We start from the raw sequence: 15,374 nt of genomic DNA, 5'->3' as shown, positions 1-15,374 counted from the left end.
AAGGAAGAAGTCTTAGATAGACTGTTGATGCTAAAAGTTGACAAAGCACCAGGACCAGATGAGATTGAAGAGAGTGCAGTGGCGATTTACAAGCGTGGTTCCAGAAATGTCAAACATGTGGATTGATTGAAGAAGTTGGGACTGTGCTCCTTGACAGAGGGGGCTGAAAGAAGATTTGATAGAAATTTTAAAATGTGTGGCTGAATAGAGTAGAAGGGGAGAAGCTATTCCTGCTTGTACAAGGAAAAAGAACTAGAGGGCATGGATTTAAAGTAATATGAGAAAATTTTTTCCACTCAGCCATTTGTGATCTGGAATGGGCTGCTTAGAAGTGCGGTAGATGCAGGTTGAATTGAACGATTGGTATGGGGATAAAAGCAGTGGATTGACACTAGATAATGATGCTCATTTGAAAACACAGACACAATGGGCCAAATGGCCTCCTTATGTGCCGTAATAATTGTCAGATTCTGTGATGAGATCTTGGATTATCTTCTGAATAGAGGCCAGCCTGCAGGTGCCATTTCTAATGTTGCTTGCAATTACTTCTGTTTCACAGAGATGGCTATGTTCAATCTACAATGACATGGTCAAGACTGCATCTGGAGTACAGTGTACAGTGCTGATCACTATACTTATGCAATGAATGTTTATTAGACTGATACCTGCAAGGAGCAGACTGCTTCTGATGAAAGGCTAGACAGCCTAGACCTGTATCCTCTGGAGTTTGAAAGAGTCAGAGGTGACTAAATTCAAACATATAAGATCCTGAGGGCGGATGTCTAAAGGATGTTTTCTCTTGCGGGAGAATCTAGAACTAAGGTGTCCTAGTTTAAGCCAAAGGGATTGCCCATTTAACAAAGATGAAGATTTGTTTTCTCTCTGATGATTGAAAGTCTATGGAATTCTCTTCTTCAAAGACAGTAGATGTGAACATTTAAATGTTTTAAGACAGAAGTTCTTGATTACGATGGGGATTGGAGATTATTGGGAATATGCAGAACGTAGAGCTGAGATTAAAATCAGATTAGCCATTGTCTTAGTGAATGGTGGAACAGGCTCAAAAGGGCCGAGTGGCCTACTCTTCTTCGTATCCTTGTGGCCAGGATTTGTACCCCACACAGTTGTACTTTATATGCAGGGTATTATGGTTATAGATGACTTCAGTCTGTACTGTGGAAGAGCCTGATTAATGCAACTACCACTTGAAGGGACTTTTATCATGAACAAGTAGAGGCGGTGGATTCAGACAAAGAAAAACACTACTCCACCCAACCTGACGTGGTCATAGCCATTTTCCATTTCCAGTACACATTTACAAATTGCGTTAATTTTGAAAGCGATGCTACTCAGGCTTGGCAGAGTGAGTCACAGGCCCAGCCTGATAATCAAGAGGACCCACCAAATCCCCATGTTCCTTTCTTCCTGGCACTTCCTATTGTGCCCATCAGTTCTGTTCCTCCACACATTCCCAAACACCTCTCTGAATTACAACTCCATCTCCCAACATTGTCCCGTGCCACAGATCTACAGCTGAGTCAGATCAACCATCTTGCTGCACTGTTCTCCAACCTCCCCTCTCCCAAGCAAAGCCAGGGTGCAAACAGTCACTGTCCATGGAGCGTTCCCTGAGATATTGGTGACTTCTATCCAAAATGGACGGTCTGAGGAGTAAGTGGTGAGCTGGAGTAACCAGGTTCACCCTCTGACTTTTGTGTTGGGAATTGTTGGTGTCTGGTTTCTTTCCAGTGGGTAAGAGAATGGGAAACTTCATATCAATGAGGTGAGATTAGGTAATGAAGACATACTAATTCATGCAAATCGGCTTCTCACTGTACACTAGCAGGATTTCTCTGTTTCGCTGTTTAACACTTGGTTGGAAAATCAGCCTTTTCTCTTCTCTATGTCAGGAAGTTCATTTCTGCCAAGCTCATCCTATTTTCCCATCTGAATCACCTATGCCCACATTGTTCAGGGGCTCGAAAAATTCCACCAAGTATGTTCCTCCTAACACACAGAAAACAGATCATAGCAAGCAATTTCAACATACAAATATGCCCATAAGTGAGGTAATCCTCTATTTCATTCACGTATAGAGCTGTGTCTTGCCATTGATCATAAGTACACATGCATGTTATATTCATAAATAAAAGCTTGTTATAATGACAATGTTTTAAATATTTTTTAAATCAATTTGATATTACCACTAGATATTTTCCTTTAATTAGCAAACAAAAAACTTGAATTTTAAAAGCATCTGCATATTCTTTTCCTTTTTACCCTCTAATTTTCAACATTTTTTTTACCTGTGATATAACATTGCTTGGTATTCTACCATAAATGTATCTCATATATTCCACAGTCATCTCCAGAATGGATGCCACATCAGTTCGTCTACCCTTCACATAAGGCAGAAGCATTCGTAACTGGTCACAGCAATCTTTAATGCGTTCTCTGATAGTAAATGTCAAAAAAAGTTATAAATTCCTTCATAATTCTAATAAAAACACAAGAAAGGCATATTGAAAGAAGAGACAAGGCTATGTGGCTTGAACTTCTAATGTTCTCCCACTATCTTTATTGTAACTGGAATTGTCCAAGTGTTTGACTTTAAAACTGCACCTAATAGATGATTCCAAATGATTATTACTCTTTAAATAAAGCTGATTCTTTTTAGCATAATAAGTTATTACTCATTTTTCATGATGCTGAGATTTGCCTTTCGGTCCCATTAACTTGAAATAAAATTCTGGCTTAATGTCAAAAGTCTAAATGTAAGGTGTTTCACTTTCTATTTCAATTTTAACATCTCAAAGAAGTTGTAGAACAAGGTCAAATGGTTCTAAACAGTGCTAAACCATTGGTGATAATCCAGTGAACTATCTTTTCTGCTATTTTATGCATGTTGATATACTTATGTGAGTTAGTTGTCTAGTCAGAATTTTTCTCTTTTCAAAGATAGGTAAAGTCACCCTGCTGGTAACTGGTGACACACTTCTCTCCAGAGCCTCTATTCTATACAGTCAGCAGCTATGCCCTTGCAGACTGTGGATGACTGCATTGCCATTCTGGCTTTGAATGAAACACGACTCACAGATGGTGACATAGAGATGTACACAATGGAAACAGACTCTTCAGTCCAACTCGTTCATGCTGACCAGATATCGTAAATTAATCTAGTCCCATTTGCTAGCATTTGGCCCATATCCCTCTAAACCTTTCCTATTCATGTACCCATCCAGATGTCTTTTAAATGTTGTAATTGTACCAACCTCCACCACCTCCTCTGGCTGACATGCAAATGCTGGTTAACCCGGCAGTGTCCTTAGATTTCAGCAGTAACATGAAAAGTAAAGTAATCTAAATCCACACAAAGTCCCAAGTTACTAATTAAAGCAAATCTATCTTAATCAGCAGACCAGGACAGTAAAACAGAGAATAAGCCATTTGCCATGTAGCCTCCAAATATTTGGGTTTGTTAAGTCACATCAGAATACAATTATGTGAAACCATTTCATCCCAATGTGTGCTCTTGTAATTTGGATGATCACTGCCAGTCCCAATTCAAAGCAGAACTGAGAGCTGACTGGCTCAGAGTTCGACAATTAAACCATGAACTACTTGTACCTTTTTTTTTGCTCGTTATCTTGCTCATTATCAAAACCTGCATTCCTGGTCCCATTGTCCATGCTAACTAAAGTTGTCACTGCACTCTTTTACTGCTATAATATCGGATAATAAACATGTTCATTATTATGCACAACATTCTTTGCTATTGTCACCACTAGCGGTCACTTTGCACTAATATCAGTTTTCTATTTCCCTATTCTCATAAATCCATGATCTTACTCCTTATAACCTATCCTAATTATTAATTCTGTCTTCTATCTGCTTGTGAGTTCAAATACATACTTTGTCTTCCCAAGATACTGGTTCGAGTTTGCTGATATCCAAATTATAAATATTACATAAAACTACCTCTCCTATCTTCTCCCTTTCCTAGAAAACTTATATGCCTATAGTCCCTACGATGAGTATTGGATCAAATGGTTATGTATTAGATTAGTTATCCAGAATCCTGAACAAATTATGTGCAGACTTGAGTTCAAAGCTGGTGAATCTGAATTTAATTAATTAAATAAAACTGGAATCAGAAAGCTAATATCAGTAATTATGACCATTAAACTACTACATTGTCATAAAAAAAACTAGTTCACGTGGAAAAGAAATCTGCTGACCTCTCCAGTTCAGCCTGAATGTGGCACTGGACCCACAGTAATGTGGTTGACAGGTAAGCCACTCAGTTGTAACAAAGTGCCTGCTAGAGGTGAAGGAGGAGGCTCACTACCACCACCTAAGATCAATTTATGATGGGAAATAAATACTGACACCAACCTCCCGAGAACGAGTAAGAAGTGGTATTACAGTTTATTTCTGATACACATAATTTCTTTTATTCTTCCATTCAACAAACAATCTCACTGTTACCTTCTCATTCGTTCAATGTCACTATGTAGTAATGCATCCACACAACGTTTCTTGCAGATGGGTTCTGAGGTTTCGGATTCTGGCAACTCCATTTCACATGATACACTGTTTTCTTCAGATTCTGAGCTGAGTAGACACAATGTTATTGAATCATATTAAAGTTAGTTGCTTTTGCATCTCTTTACTGCTCTGAAAACAGATATTATTACATAACTCAAGATGCTCTAGGCCATGAAATGGAAATTAAGAAATGGAGGGCTTCACTCATCAAATTAGTACCTTTCATACAAATCTTTTTGTGGTGAGTAAATCTGCCATAGAGTTCAATGTTCCCTCTTTGTAGCTTGTGTAATTTTCAAAAAGAGTAGCCTCTAGGCCAGAATTTAATTACCACCAAAACTGTTTTCCCATTCATGAAGAAAATAATTCTACTTGAGGAAAGTAATCATTTTGAGTGTTCATAGCAGAAATATTCTTATTTACATTTAAGCTATTAGACTTATGTAGATTTGTTCCATAAAATAGATTTCTGATTGGAATTCACTGTTTTTACATCAAAAAAAAAGATCTCATCGCAGTTCGATCAAGAGTTACGAAATTGAGCTGGAACAGAAATAACCAAAATAAACTACAAATAATTAACCAAAATAAACTACGAATAAATTGTACGCATCAGAATATTCAAAGCATTCCAGCAATAACTTTTGGCTTATACTATAAATTCAAATTCTGAATCTGTAATATGAATTCAGAATAAACTCACCTTCCAAATCCATTTCTTATTAAATTATCACCTTTCACTAGTGTCTCATTCAATGAATCCATGTCTCTAAATCCACCAACTTTTTGCTGTAAAATAGAGAGCATACTTTTCAAGATTTTACTGCAAGACATCGCGGAACTAATCAATGCTCTTAAGATAGATCAATTTCCTTTAAGAAAGGCTTGTGATGACTAAAATCCTACTTCACAATGCAACTGTAACCTTACTGATAACAAATTGCCTTAACTTTCATTATTTTCTTTCAAAAGCAAATTGATAATTTTGGGGGGTCTGACCATGAATAATAAAGGATAGTGGACATGGTGTTGAGAGGAAATCCAGCAATGGCGAAGTAACGCTGGGACAGTCAAAAGAAGGTGGATTTAAGGAGATTGTAAGGGGCAATGAGTGATGCTTCAGTTTGGCCACATTTGTGATAGGATAACCTAATGTGCTGTTCTCGGGAATTAACTGGTAATTCTGTGGGAGGGAATTGTTCCGGAGAGTTGTAAACACTTGGAAAAGAACATTACTAGTGCTTGTCAAAACAAGGAAAAACATTGGGTTTGGCAACATGAGGAAAGGAAAATTTTCTTAGGATGGTAATGAGCTGAAAGTTTCCAGAAACAGCACAGTAATTATTCTTAATACTAATATCACAGGTTCAAACTTTTCTGTATTGCAAACTGATTCTGGGTACTTGCATAGTCATACATATGTATCAAAAAAAAAACTTTAAACAATGACAGATATTTAAAGAATTTGAATATTCTCACACTCTAGCACCATAATTCATTTATTGTAAAAATTAGTTTTTATTAATACTTCTAACAGATATCAGTATTCAATGTGAGATGTTTTACCATTAAATACATTCAATCATCTTTATACAGGGCTTGATCCCATCGCTACAATATTAAAAAGAAAGGTAACTTTGTAATTTTTATTTTTATTGCCCACTCCTCTCTGTGATACTGACTGCCTGTCGCCAAGTCCTTACCTCACCTGCTCCTCTCTGTGATACTGACTGCCTATCATTCAGTTACACAGCACAGAAACAGACCCTTCAGTCCAACCAGTCCACACCAACCATAATCCGAAACTAAACCAGTCCCACCCACCTGCCCTTGACCTATATCCTTCCAAACATTTCTTATTCATGTACTTATCCAAAGTCTTTTAAACGTTGTAACTGTGCCCGCATCCATGACTTCCTCTGGAAGTTCATTCCACATATGAACCACTCTGTAAAAAAAAAAAATTACCCCTCATGTCTGCTCTAATCTTTCTGCTCTCACCTTAAATATCTGCTCCCCGGTCTTGAAATCCCCATACGCAAGGAAAAGACATCCGTCACTTACCTTATCTATACCCCTAATGATTTTATTCATCTCTATAAGGTCACCTCTCAATCTCCTACTCTCCAGTGAAAAATGTCCCAGCCTATCCAGCCTCTCCTTATAACTCAATCCCTCCTTTCCTGGCAACGTCCTGGTAAATCTTTTCTGAAGAAAAGATATTAAGCTTAATATCCTTCCCATAACAGGGCAACCAGAACTGGACACATTACTCCAGAAGAGGCTTCGCCAACATTCTCAGTATGATGTCACAGAATCCTCACCCGCTCCTCTCTGTGATGCCAACTGCTTCTCACAGGTTCCTCACCTTGTCCGCTCCCCTCAACATTGCCTCGTTCACGCTATGACCAATTTCCAAGATTTCCAAGTGCAGATCATGACTAAGCTGAAAAACCTTCACCAGACTAACTTAATTCCAGAATAGTGGGATCAAATACAATCCACGGTACTAGACTCCTGGACCCAGATCCTTAGGATTGAACATTGTCACCAGGGCTGTTTCAAAAAAAAATGCTTAAAGATAAAGAAAAAAACAAGCAGCCTGGCAGATGGTCACATGCTATCCCTCATCCTAATACCCATTCATTATAAAAGTAAATGGACAATCTTCCATACCCAACATGGATTTCTAAAGGAGAAATGGTGCTGGGGTTTTTTGATGAGATAATGTAAAGGTTTGATGAGGGTAATTCTGTTGTTGTGGTATTATATGAAGTTCTACATCACAAACTCCTGAGGAAAGTCATAGGTCATTGTGTAAAAGGGACAGTAGCAACATCCATACAAAACTGGCTAAAAGATGGGAGACAAACAGCAATGGTCAATGGATAACAGTGTGGAGCTGGAGGAACACGGCAGGTCGGGCAGCATCAGAGGAGCAGGAAAGCTGACGTTTCGGGTCGGGACCCTTCTTCAGAAATCAATGGATATTTTTCGGGAGGGAAGGTCCATAGTGGAGTTCCCCAGAGGTCCGTATCCTACTTTGCCTAATATATATAAATGATCTGGATCATGGTGTGCATGGGGACAATTTCAAAGTGTGCAGATGATATGAAAATTGGAAAAGTTGTAAACCATGAGAAGGCCAGTGTGGAACCTCAAAAATGACATTAACAGCTGGTGTGACTGGACTGATAGGTGGCAGATGAGGTTCAACACAGAGAAATGTGACGTGATGTACTCTGATAGGAAGAACACTGAAAGACAATATTGGAGCTACAATCCTAAAGGTTTCTTGTTTTAAGAATGAGAAACTTCAATTATAAGGGTAAATTGAAATATAGGAGACTGTTCTCCTTGGAGAGAAGGCAGCTGAGGAGAGATTTGATAAAGGTTTCAAAATCATGAGCAGCATGGATAGAGTAAATAGGGAGAAACTGTTCCTGCTTATACAAGGAACAAAAATGAGATGGTGTAGATTTAAAGTGACGTGAAAAATAGACAAGGGAGATGTGAGGAAAAAAAAACAAATCTTCTCAAAACTTTAAACACCTACGGGTGCAATACCCTCAAACTGGCCCGCAGATGGGAAACAAATGCCATCCGACTGAGCGCAACCCACAAACAATTGTACTTCCTGCACGGATGCCTCAGAAAGCAGGTACTGCTACAAAGCTTAAGGTATAAACTACTGGTCAACAATCCACAGGCACAGAGGACAGCTGAACAGAATGGCTGCAGAATGATAATGGTTATGATCAATGATGCCCACAACCGCCTCCACAAATATGAGCGGGAAACTGCACGCCAAAAAACTCTGTACTCCAACGCAACTGACCAGGAATGGCCATCCACACTGGAACAAGCCATCAGCATACAATAACAAAAGACCAGAACAAAGAAAAGAATAGCCCTTCAAGAAAAACTCTCCAAAATCACCCACATCAACAACATGAACAACACAGATTCATGGATTAAAAACATCTTGGACTGACCACTTACAGACACTGAGAAGGCCGTCCTAGTGTGTGGACTGAATTATAACTACAGAGATGCCAAAAAGACTGACTTCCTGGATGTGCTGGAATCAACACTAAAGAAAAATGGACACACAGAAAAGTACAACAGACCATCAGACAGACGACAGACCCAACACTGAACAATAAAGGAAAGTGGAACACATTCAACACGAGAGGAAAGCCCTGGAAAGACTCAAGAAAGATAGGAACATTGTAATCTTAGCAGCGGACAAAGGACACATGACAGTAGTCGTCAATAGAAGCCAATACTTCAAGAAAGCTAACGCACTACTAGCAGATACCAATACCTACCAACAGATAGCGACACACCCGATACCACAGTTAGAAAACCGGATTACAGCAACCCTGAAGAAATTACACAATTCAGGAGACAATAGCAAGACAGACTATCAAAAAATGAAGCCAGAGGGATCCAACACACCCCAATTCTATAGGCTCCCCAAGGTACACAAACCAGGGGTCCCCCTCCGACCCATTGTTTCACTGCCAGGTACACCAACATATAGACTTACTAAAGAGCTACAAACAGAAATTGAAATACTTAGTGGACAACACTACCCACTCCATCCACTCATCCCAAGAATTCCTCAACATCATCAAGGACACCGGGACAGTTGAGGACGAGACAATGATACCCTTCGACATAATAGCACTATTTACATCCATAAACATCGACCTAGCCAAAGAGACAACTGCCACATTGCTAGAAAAATCAAATAAGCAGACAACCCAGGACACCGACATCATCAATAAGAACACCACCATGAAACTACTAGATCTGTGCCTCACAACCCACTTCACCTTCAATGACAGCATATACAAACAAATCAATAGAACACCAATGGGATCCCCAATATCAGGTCTGATTGCAGAAGCAGTAATGTAAGGGTTAGAACGGACAGCGCTCCCCACTATACAACCCAAACTTTGGGTCCGAAATGTAGATGACACCTTTCGTGATTATCAAATGCACAAAACTAGAAGAAACCCACCAACATATAAACAACATACTCACTGGGATAAAATTCACAGAAGAAGAAGAGAACAACAACTGACTACCTTTCCTGGACATAATGGTAGAACGCAAAAACAACAGGGAACTCCAGAGTAGCGTATATAGAAAGAACACACATACGGACCAAATACTCAATTACACTGGCAACAACCCCAAAGCCCACAAATGGAGATGCATCAGGACATGACTTAAATGAGCCACAACACACTGCAGCAACCTGGAACTACGCAAAGCAGAACAGGAACACTTGTACAGAGTCTTCAAAAGAAATGGATACCCGAAAACCACAATCCGCTATTACCTCCGAGACAGACCACAACAGGAAGACACAACATGACCAGACTCACTAATCACCCTACCGTACATCAAGGACATTTCAGAGATGACCACAAGACTACTCAGACCTCTAGGTATCAGAGTAGCCCACAAACCAACAACTGCGCTACGACAACTACTGATGAACGTAAAGGATCCCATACCCAAAACCAGCAAAACTGGGATAATTTACAAAATACCATGCAAGGACTGTGAGAAACACTACATAGGCCAAACCAGAAGAAAATTGACAATACGGATACATGAACACCAACTAGCCACCAAGAGACACGACCAATTCTCACTTGTCTCACTACACATGGACGAGGGACATGAATTTGACTGGGACAACACATTGATAATGGCATAAGTCAAACAGAGACATGCCAGGGAATTCCTGGTGGCCTGGTATTCCAGCCAGAATGCCATCAACAAACACATTGAATTAGACCCTGTGTACAAACCACTGAGAAACAAAACCGGAAGTAATACCAACCACCCCAGTAAACCGAGGCATATAAATAACAAGCAGGACAGAACATCGATGTTTCACCAGAGGGGTGCACTGATGATGGTGACAAAACATTTGCAACCAAACCCACTGGTTTGGCGAGCATGTCTGCTACCTCAAAAAAACACAGCGTGTAGTTTGGGTATGTAATGCACTCTTTGGAAATCTGGTGGACGCAGGTTCAATTGAGGCATTCAAGAGTGCAGTAGATAAAAATATAATGCAATGGTATGGGGGAAAACAAGAAATTGGCACTAAATAATGATGCTTGTTTTAAGAGTCAGTGCAAGCATGACGGGCCAAATAGTCTCCTGTTGCACCATAATACTTGTGATTGTGACAACATAACTTTGTCCAACCCAATACCAATGACACCTTTCTATACATTTGGGAGACTAAAGGTCTGTCAAGGTAAACTCTCCTATTTTCTCCTATTATCTACAAGCATAAATACCTTGTACCTTCTGCCAGCAGAAGAATCTAAACCTTCCTTTGATTTCTAACAATCAAACCACACAACCCTGACTGAAATGCAGATTTCAGAAAAGATCACATGACCCACTTCATTTGCACCAAATTTACAGCTACAACCCAAAAATATAATAACCTTATAAACTTTAATATTGTAACATAACCGCTGACAAGATAATGCAATACCAGATTAGTGCAATAGCTCAACATTTTTACAAACTACAGTTGTGTTTGACAACAAATACCTCTGCAGAGTTTGGAGCAGTTGTCTACTGTGGTAGGTTTTAACACATAGGTTTACAAATTGTCAGCATTTGACTTGTGTTTTGTTCAGGATAATCAAGGATTGATTTTAGCTTAAGAAATGCAAAGATTGAAAGTTTTAGCGCAGTTCAGAGGAGACCTGACTGGAGTCACATGCAAATATATTTTATTTGTTAGGAAAGAGTGTAAAATAGTTCAGGCAAAGGCGCAGTTACCCCAGTAGTAAAGTTTAATTACTGACACATCTAGGCCAAGAGTGTTTGGTTAAAGGTTTGCAGCTTATTAGAAGCTGAGAAAGTCTAAGAACTCAGTTTTGATAGTATTAATGAGAAAATACTTATAATTCAGAAGAAAGAAGCGGCGAGAATTGGTTAAGTCAAATTTAAAGATTTGATATCAAGTGGGCATTTCTCTGGATTTGAGTGATGGATAGTGTCAGGAATCACAATGAGACTTTGTTTTGCTGTATGTTTTAAGATCTTTCAAATTGCGATTGATATTTAAACAATTTCTTTTCATTTTTGTGCAATAAACTTCCGTTTTAAAATAAATTATGCAGCCTTGTATGATTATGTTTCAATAAATGACCACAATGTTACCTTTTTTTTGGTTTAAATCTATTAAATCTGGTTTTAATCTAGGATCTGACTTGTTCTGTAGAATCATGAGCTGGGTGCATAACAGAGCAAATTAATTCTGGAAAAGAGTCATGGGTCTTGAAACATTAACTCTGTTTCTCTCTCCACATATGTTGAAAGAGCTGCTGAGTTTCTCTGGTACTTTATGCTTTCATTTTAGATCACCAGCATCTGCAGTAGTTTGCTTTTATATAACTATATTTTCAATTTCACCAAAATACAGATATCTCCACCAATTAGCTATTAAACCATTCATAATGTCTGATGTATAGGAACTGAAATTTACAGGTCAGCCAATTTGTCAAAGAACCATTATCTCAATCATCATTTAAAATAAAGATTCTGCATCCTGGTTGACTTGCATAGTCAAACAATTCAACTATAGTTGCCAAGAGAAATTATCTTAATGAGCATGCGCATGAACTAGGACAGTTCTCTTTATTGGTTATTACGCTATACCTGGACAAAGAATTGCAATTACCAGCCTCATTTAAAGCCAATTTTAAATTTATATATAGCTGTATATCTAAACTTGGGAAGGTGATGATTACAGAAATCTTTTCCCATTTGATGCATTGAAATTTTTTTTTTATATTCAAATTGCTTTGCATCATGAGTATATTTATCATTTCTGAAAGAATACCTTCAGAACTGCTGTTACACAATCTCTTGTCTGGAACAATACTGACAAACAGAAAACTTATACTAATTACAAAGCCGAATATTAAAAGTGGAAATAAACAATGGCTAATTGGATAAAATACCAGAAGACAATTAACGTTATCAGGAACATTCCTCCAGCAATATGGCAATCCCTTTAGGACAGAGAAAGGAGGAAAGATGAAAAAAATGTATATTTAAAATCTCAAATATATGGGAATGTTCTGTGCTCCTGCTTAATCCAAGTATAAAGCTGGAATCTTAATTTTCATTAATTGCTATGGATTTGTGAGATTTATGCAACAATGTTGTTTTCTGAAAATACCCATATCATAGTGCCTTATATATGCATTCAGATACTGTTTTAATATATTTGGATTTTATCGTATTGCATGGAAGAAAATGTACTGCTTACAATAATTATGCTTTACTGCCTACCCATATTGGAATTGGACACAATATCAGTCTTTTCATGGCTTGAGATATAATTAAAAGCTGGGATGGTTTTCCACTAGATTTACAGAAAAGATTGGACAGAAGTGCCAAAGCATTCAAAATCCACACCATTAATAACTGTATTGAAAACTTAAAACACCAGTGCGCATTTGAGACTTAAGGATGACAAAAAACACATTTTTAAAAAGAGAAGCTCGCAGTTATGTGGCACTTTTCAAAATCACTGGCCATCTTAAAATACCTTGTAGCCAACTACCCTGTAATTACCTCAGTGATGACACTTCAAAAGTAATGTAGGAAATATGGCAGCCAATGTGCACACAGCAAGTTCCTAACAGCAGTAACATAAAAAAACCTAATAATCTGTTTATGTAAAAACAGAAAACGCTGGAAAATACTATGTCAGGCAACAACTGTAGAGAAAGACAGAGTTCATGTTTCAGGTGGATGACCTTTTGCCTTTCTGAAATCTACACGCACTGCCTGACCTGCTGAGCATTTCTAGCATTATCTGGTTTTATTTCAAGATTTTAGCATCCACAGTATTGTGTTTTTACATTACTGTTAGTGTGATACTGATAGAGAGATAAATAGTGGTCAGGTCATCACACAAACGTTCTTGTTTACAAACAACACCATAGGATATTGAGGCCTTTCAGAAGACAAGGCAGTGCCCAAATTTAATGGCATATCTGAGAGGTGGCATTCTGTCAATACTGCATTGGAGTGTCTACACTCATTTTTGCATTTACGTTCTCGAGTGAGACTTGACCCCACAACCTTATAATTCAAAAGTGGAATGCTGTCCAACTGAGCCACAGACGCCTAAAATGAATTTACGAGAAATAGAGTTTATTAGGTTACAGATGCTCAGTTTACCAACCAACAAATCAATTTGTACCCTTATTTTAAACAGCAAAGCATGGTTAACGTGATGCATCTATTTAAATTATTACTGGAGAGAAATCAAAGCGTTAGCACTGCTTGGGGGAAATGTACGCCACTTTGTGGGTGAAAGAAGGCAATCAACTTGGCGAGTCGACTTTCACGTGAAAAACACAACTTTCTTGTCTGTTTTTAGTGCTGTCAGGAGACATCACGGATTTCTGCTGGGGTAAATACCATTTCATTTGGCTAGCACTTAAAAAACGAGAAAATAAAATGTAGGGGAATTTAATTACGAACGTAAAAATGGCAAAAGTACATTAACAGAGAAGATTACCATCCAGAAACCTTACATTCCACTTGCTTTTAACGCTGCTGCTTCTACGTTAATCACGAGTGAACAGTGAGGGGGCCTCGCAGTGAATATAGGGAGGCTGCTGGGATACTAAGTAGATTGGGTAGAGGTTATTTTAATTTTTTTTGTATTAATGTAAAGTTTTTATGTTCAACAGCTCAGCGGTGCGTGAATGGGGAATAAAATGTAAAACAGCCGAGTTTCTGAAGATAAAAAGGAATTATGAACCAAAGCGAGCTATTCAAATGGTGTTCGACTCTTTAAGAGGCTCTCGAGAAGGAGTTGGTGCTTTCAAATAGGTCGCCAACAAAGTTGTAAAATTCAGAAATGTTCTTGTTAAAACATAAATATAGACGCTGCTGACTTTCTATGTGTACTTGGTAAAAAGTGATTGTGCAGTTTTCGTTTCTTGAATGAATAATTGCAGGGTTCGATTTCGGCATGTTTTATTACATTAATATACTACTGATTCAACTTCAAAAAGCATCTTATTTAATGTCAAATATGGTTTAGTGGAGTCCTGATGTGCACCTAAGAGCCTGAGCAGAAAATCCGGGTCAGAGATTCCCAAAGCGAGGTTCAAGAAGGCTGATGCCCTCTTCGCATCCCCACTTCCTGGTCTTCTCTTCCCCGCCCCTTGCCCACCAATGCTAAGTGAGACGTTCCGATCGTCTTTAAGCCTTGTCATAGAATCACATTTGGGAAGTCGTGATCTGGACTGAGGGTGAAGGACTGTGAAACTTTGCTTGAGATGCTAACAAATGAGCTGTTTAAAGCAAGGTTCCCTCTATTCTGTAATGTGGATGTAAAATGTCTCACAGCATCTTTTCACAAGGAAGAGTTGCAAACTACTCCCTAATGTCCTTGCCAATGTTTCTCCTTTTAATTAACATTTCAAATACAATCTGTTTGGTCATGTTTTTTGGGAGTGTACTGTGTGTGAATTTGCTGTAGTTACCCACAGCACAACTTTGAGTATGCTTCAAAAAGTGTTTTGCCTTCTGAAAATAATTTTTGAACTACTCTCAGATTGTGAATGGTGCTACAGAAATGTGTCTTCTTTTGCCTTTGCCAAGTGCCTAAAACATTGAAAAAGTACTATTTTGCAATGGCTTTCTGTATTCTTTTCAAAACGAATTCATAATGAGATTAAGTCCATTTTTTTTAAAAAATGGAATAATGAACATAACTAATTACAAAGAGTTTCAAAATCTCC

The 15,374-nt window shown here is 38.4% G+C and overlaps 1 protein-coding gene and 1 long non-coding RNA gene across 4 annotated transcripts in view; one reads left to right on the top strand and one right to left on the bottom strand.

Moving 5' to 3' along the window:
• The window catches only part of LOC125483338, a 30,744-nt gene extending 16,532 nt beyond the window's left edge, over positions 1–14,212 (bottom strand). Inside the window, exons 1-4 of one of the 2 annotated variants that reach the window (XM_048598239.1) lie at positions 14,157–14,212; positions 5,252–5,337; positions 4,489–4,614; positions 2,307–2,454 (exon numbers count right to left, since the gene is read on the bottom strand). In XM_048598239.1, coding sequence (XP_048454196.1) covers positions 2,307–2,454; positions 4,489–4,614; positions 5,252–5,313 — 336 coding nt within the window. In that variant the 5' untranslated portion in view covers positions 5,314–5,337; positions 14,157–14,212. Of the gene's footprint in view, positions 1–2,306; positions 2,455–4,488; positions 4,615–5,251; positions 5,338–14,140 lie in introns of both variants that reach the window. The other variant, XM_048598238.1, reaches the window with a different exon arrangement.
• On the top strand, positions 13,916–14,528 carry LOC125483339. 2 transcript variants are annotated; one of them, XR_007262300.1, is made up of 2 exons: positions 13,916–14,032; positions 14,316–14,528. It is a non-coding gene; the product is annotated as an uncharacterized LOC125483339 (long non-coding RNA). The 2 variants fall into 2 exon arrangements; XR_007262299.1 differs by lacking the exon at positions 13,916–14,032 and adding an exon at positions 14,112–14,206.
• The last annotated feature ends 846 nt before the right edge of the window (positions 14,529–15,374 follow it).

Source organism: Rhincodon typus, chromosome 6, assembly GCF_021869965.1.
Source record: "Rhincodon typus isolate 14 chromosome 6, sRhiTyp1.1, whole genome shotgun sequence".
NCBI classification, from domain to species: domain Eukaryota; kingdom Metazoa; phylum Chordata; class Chondrichthyes; order Orectolobiformes; family Rhincodontidae; genus Rhincodon; species Rhincodon typus.
The sequence above is the reverse complement of the archived record's forward strand: the minus strand, read 5'-3'. Positions and strand labels throughout refer to the sequence as shown.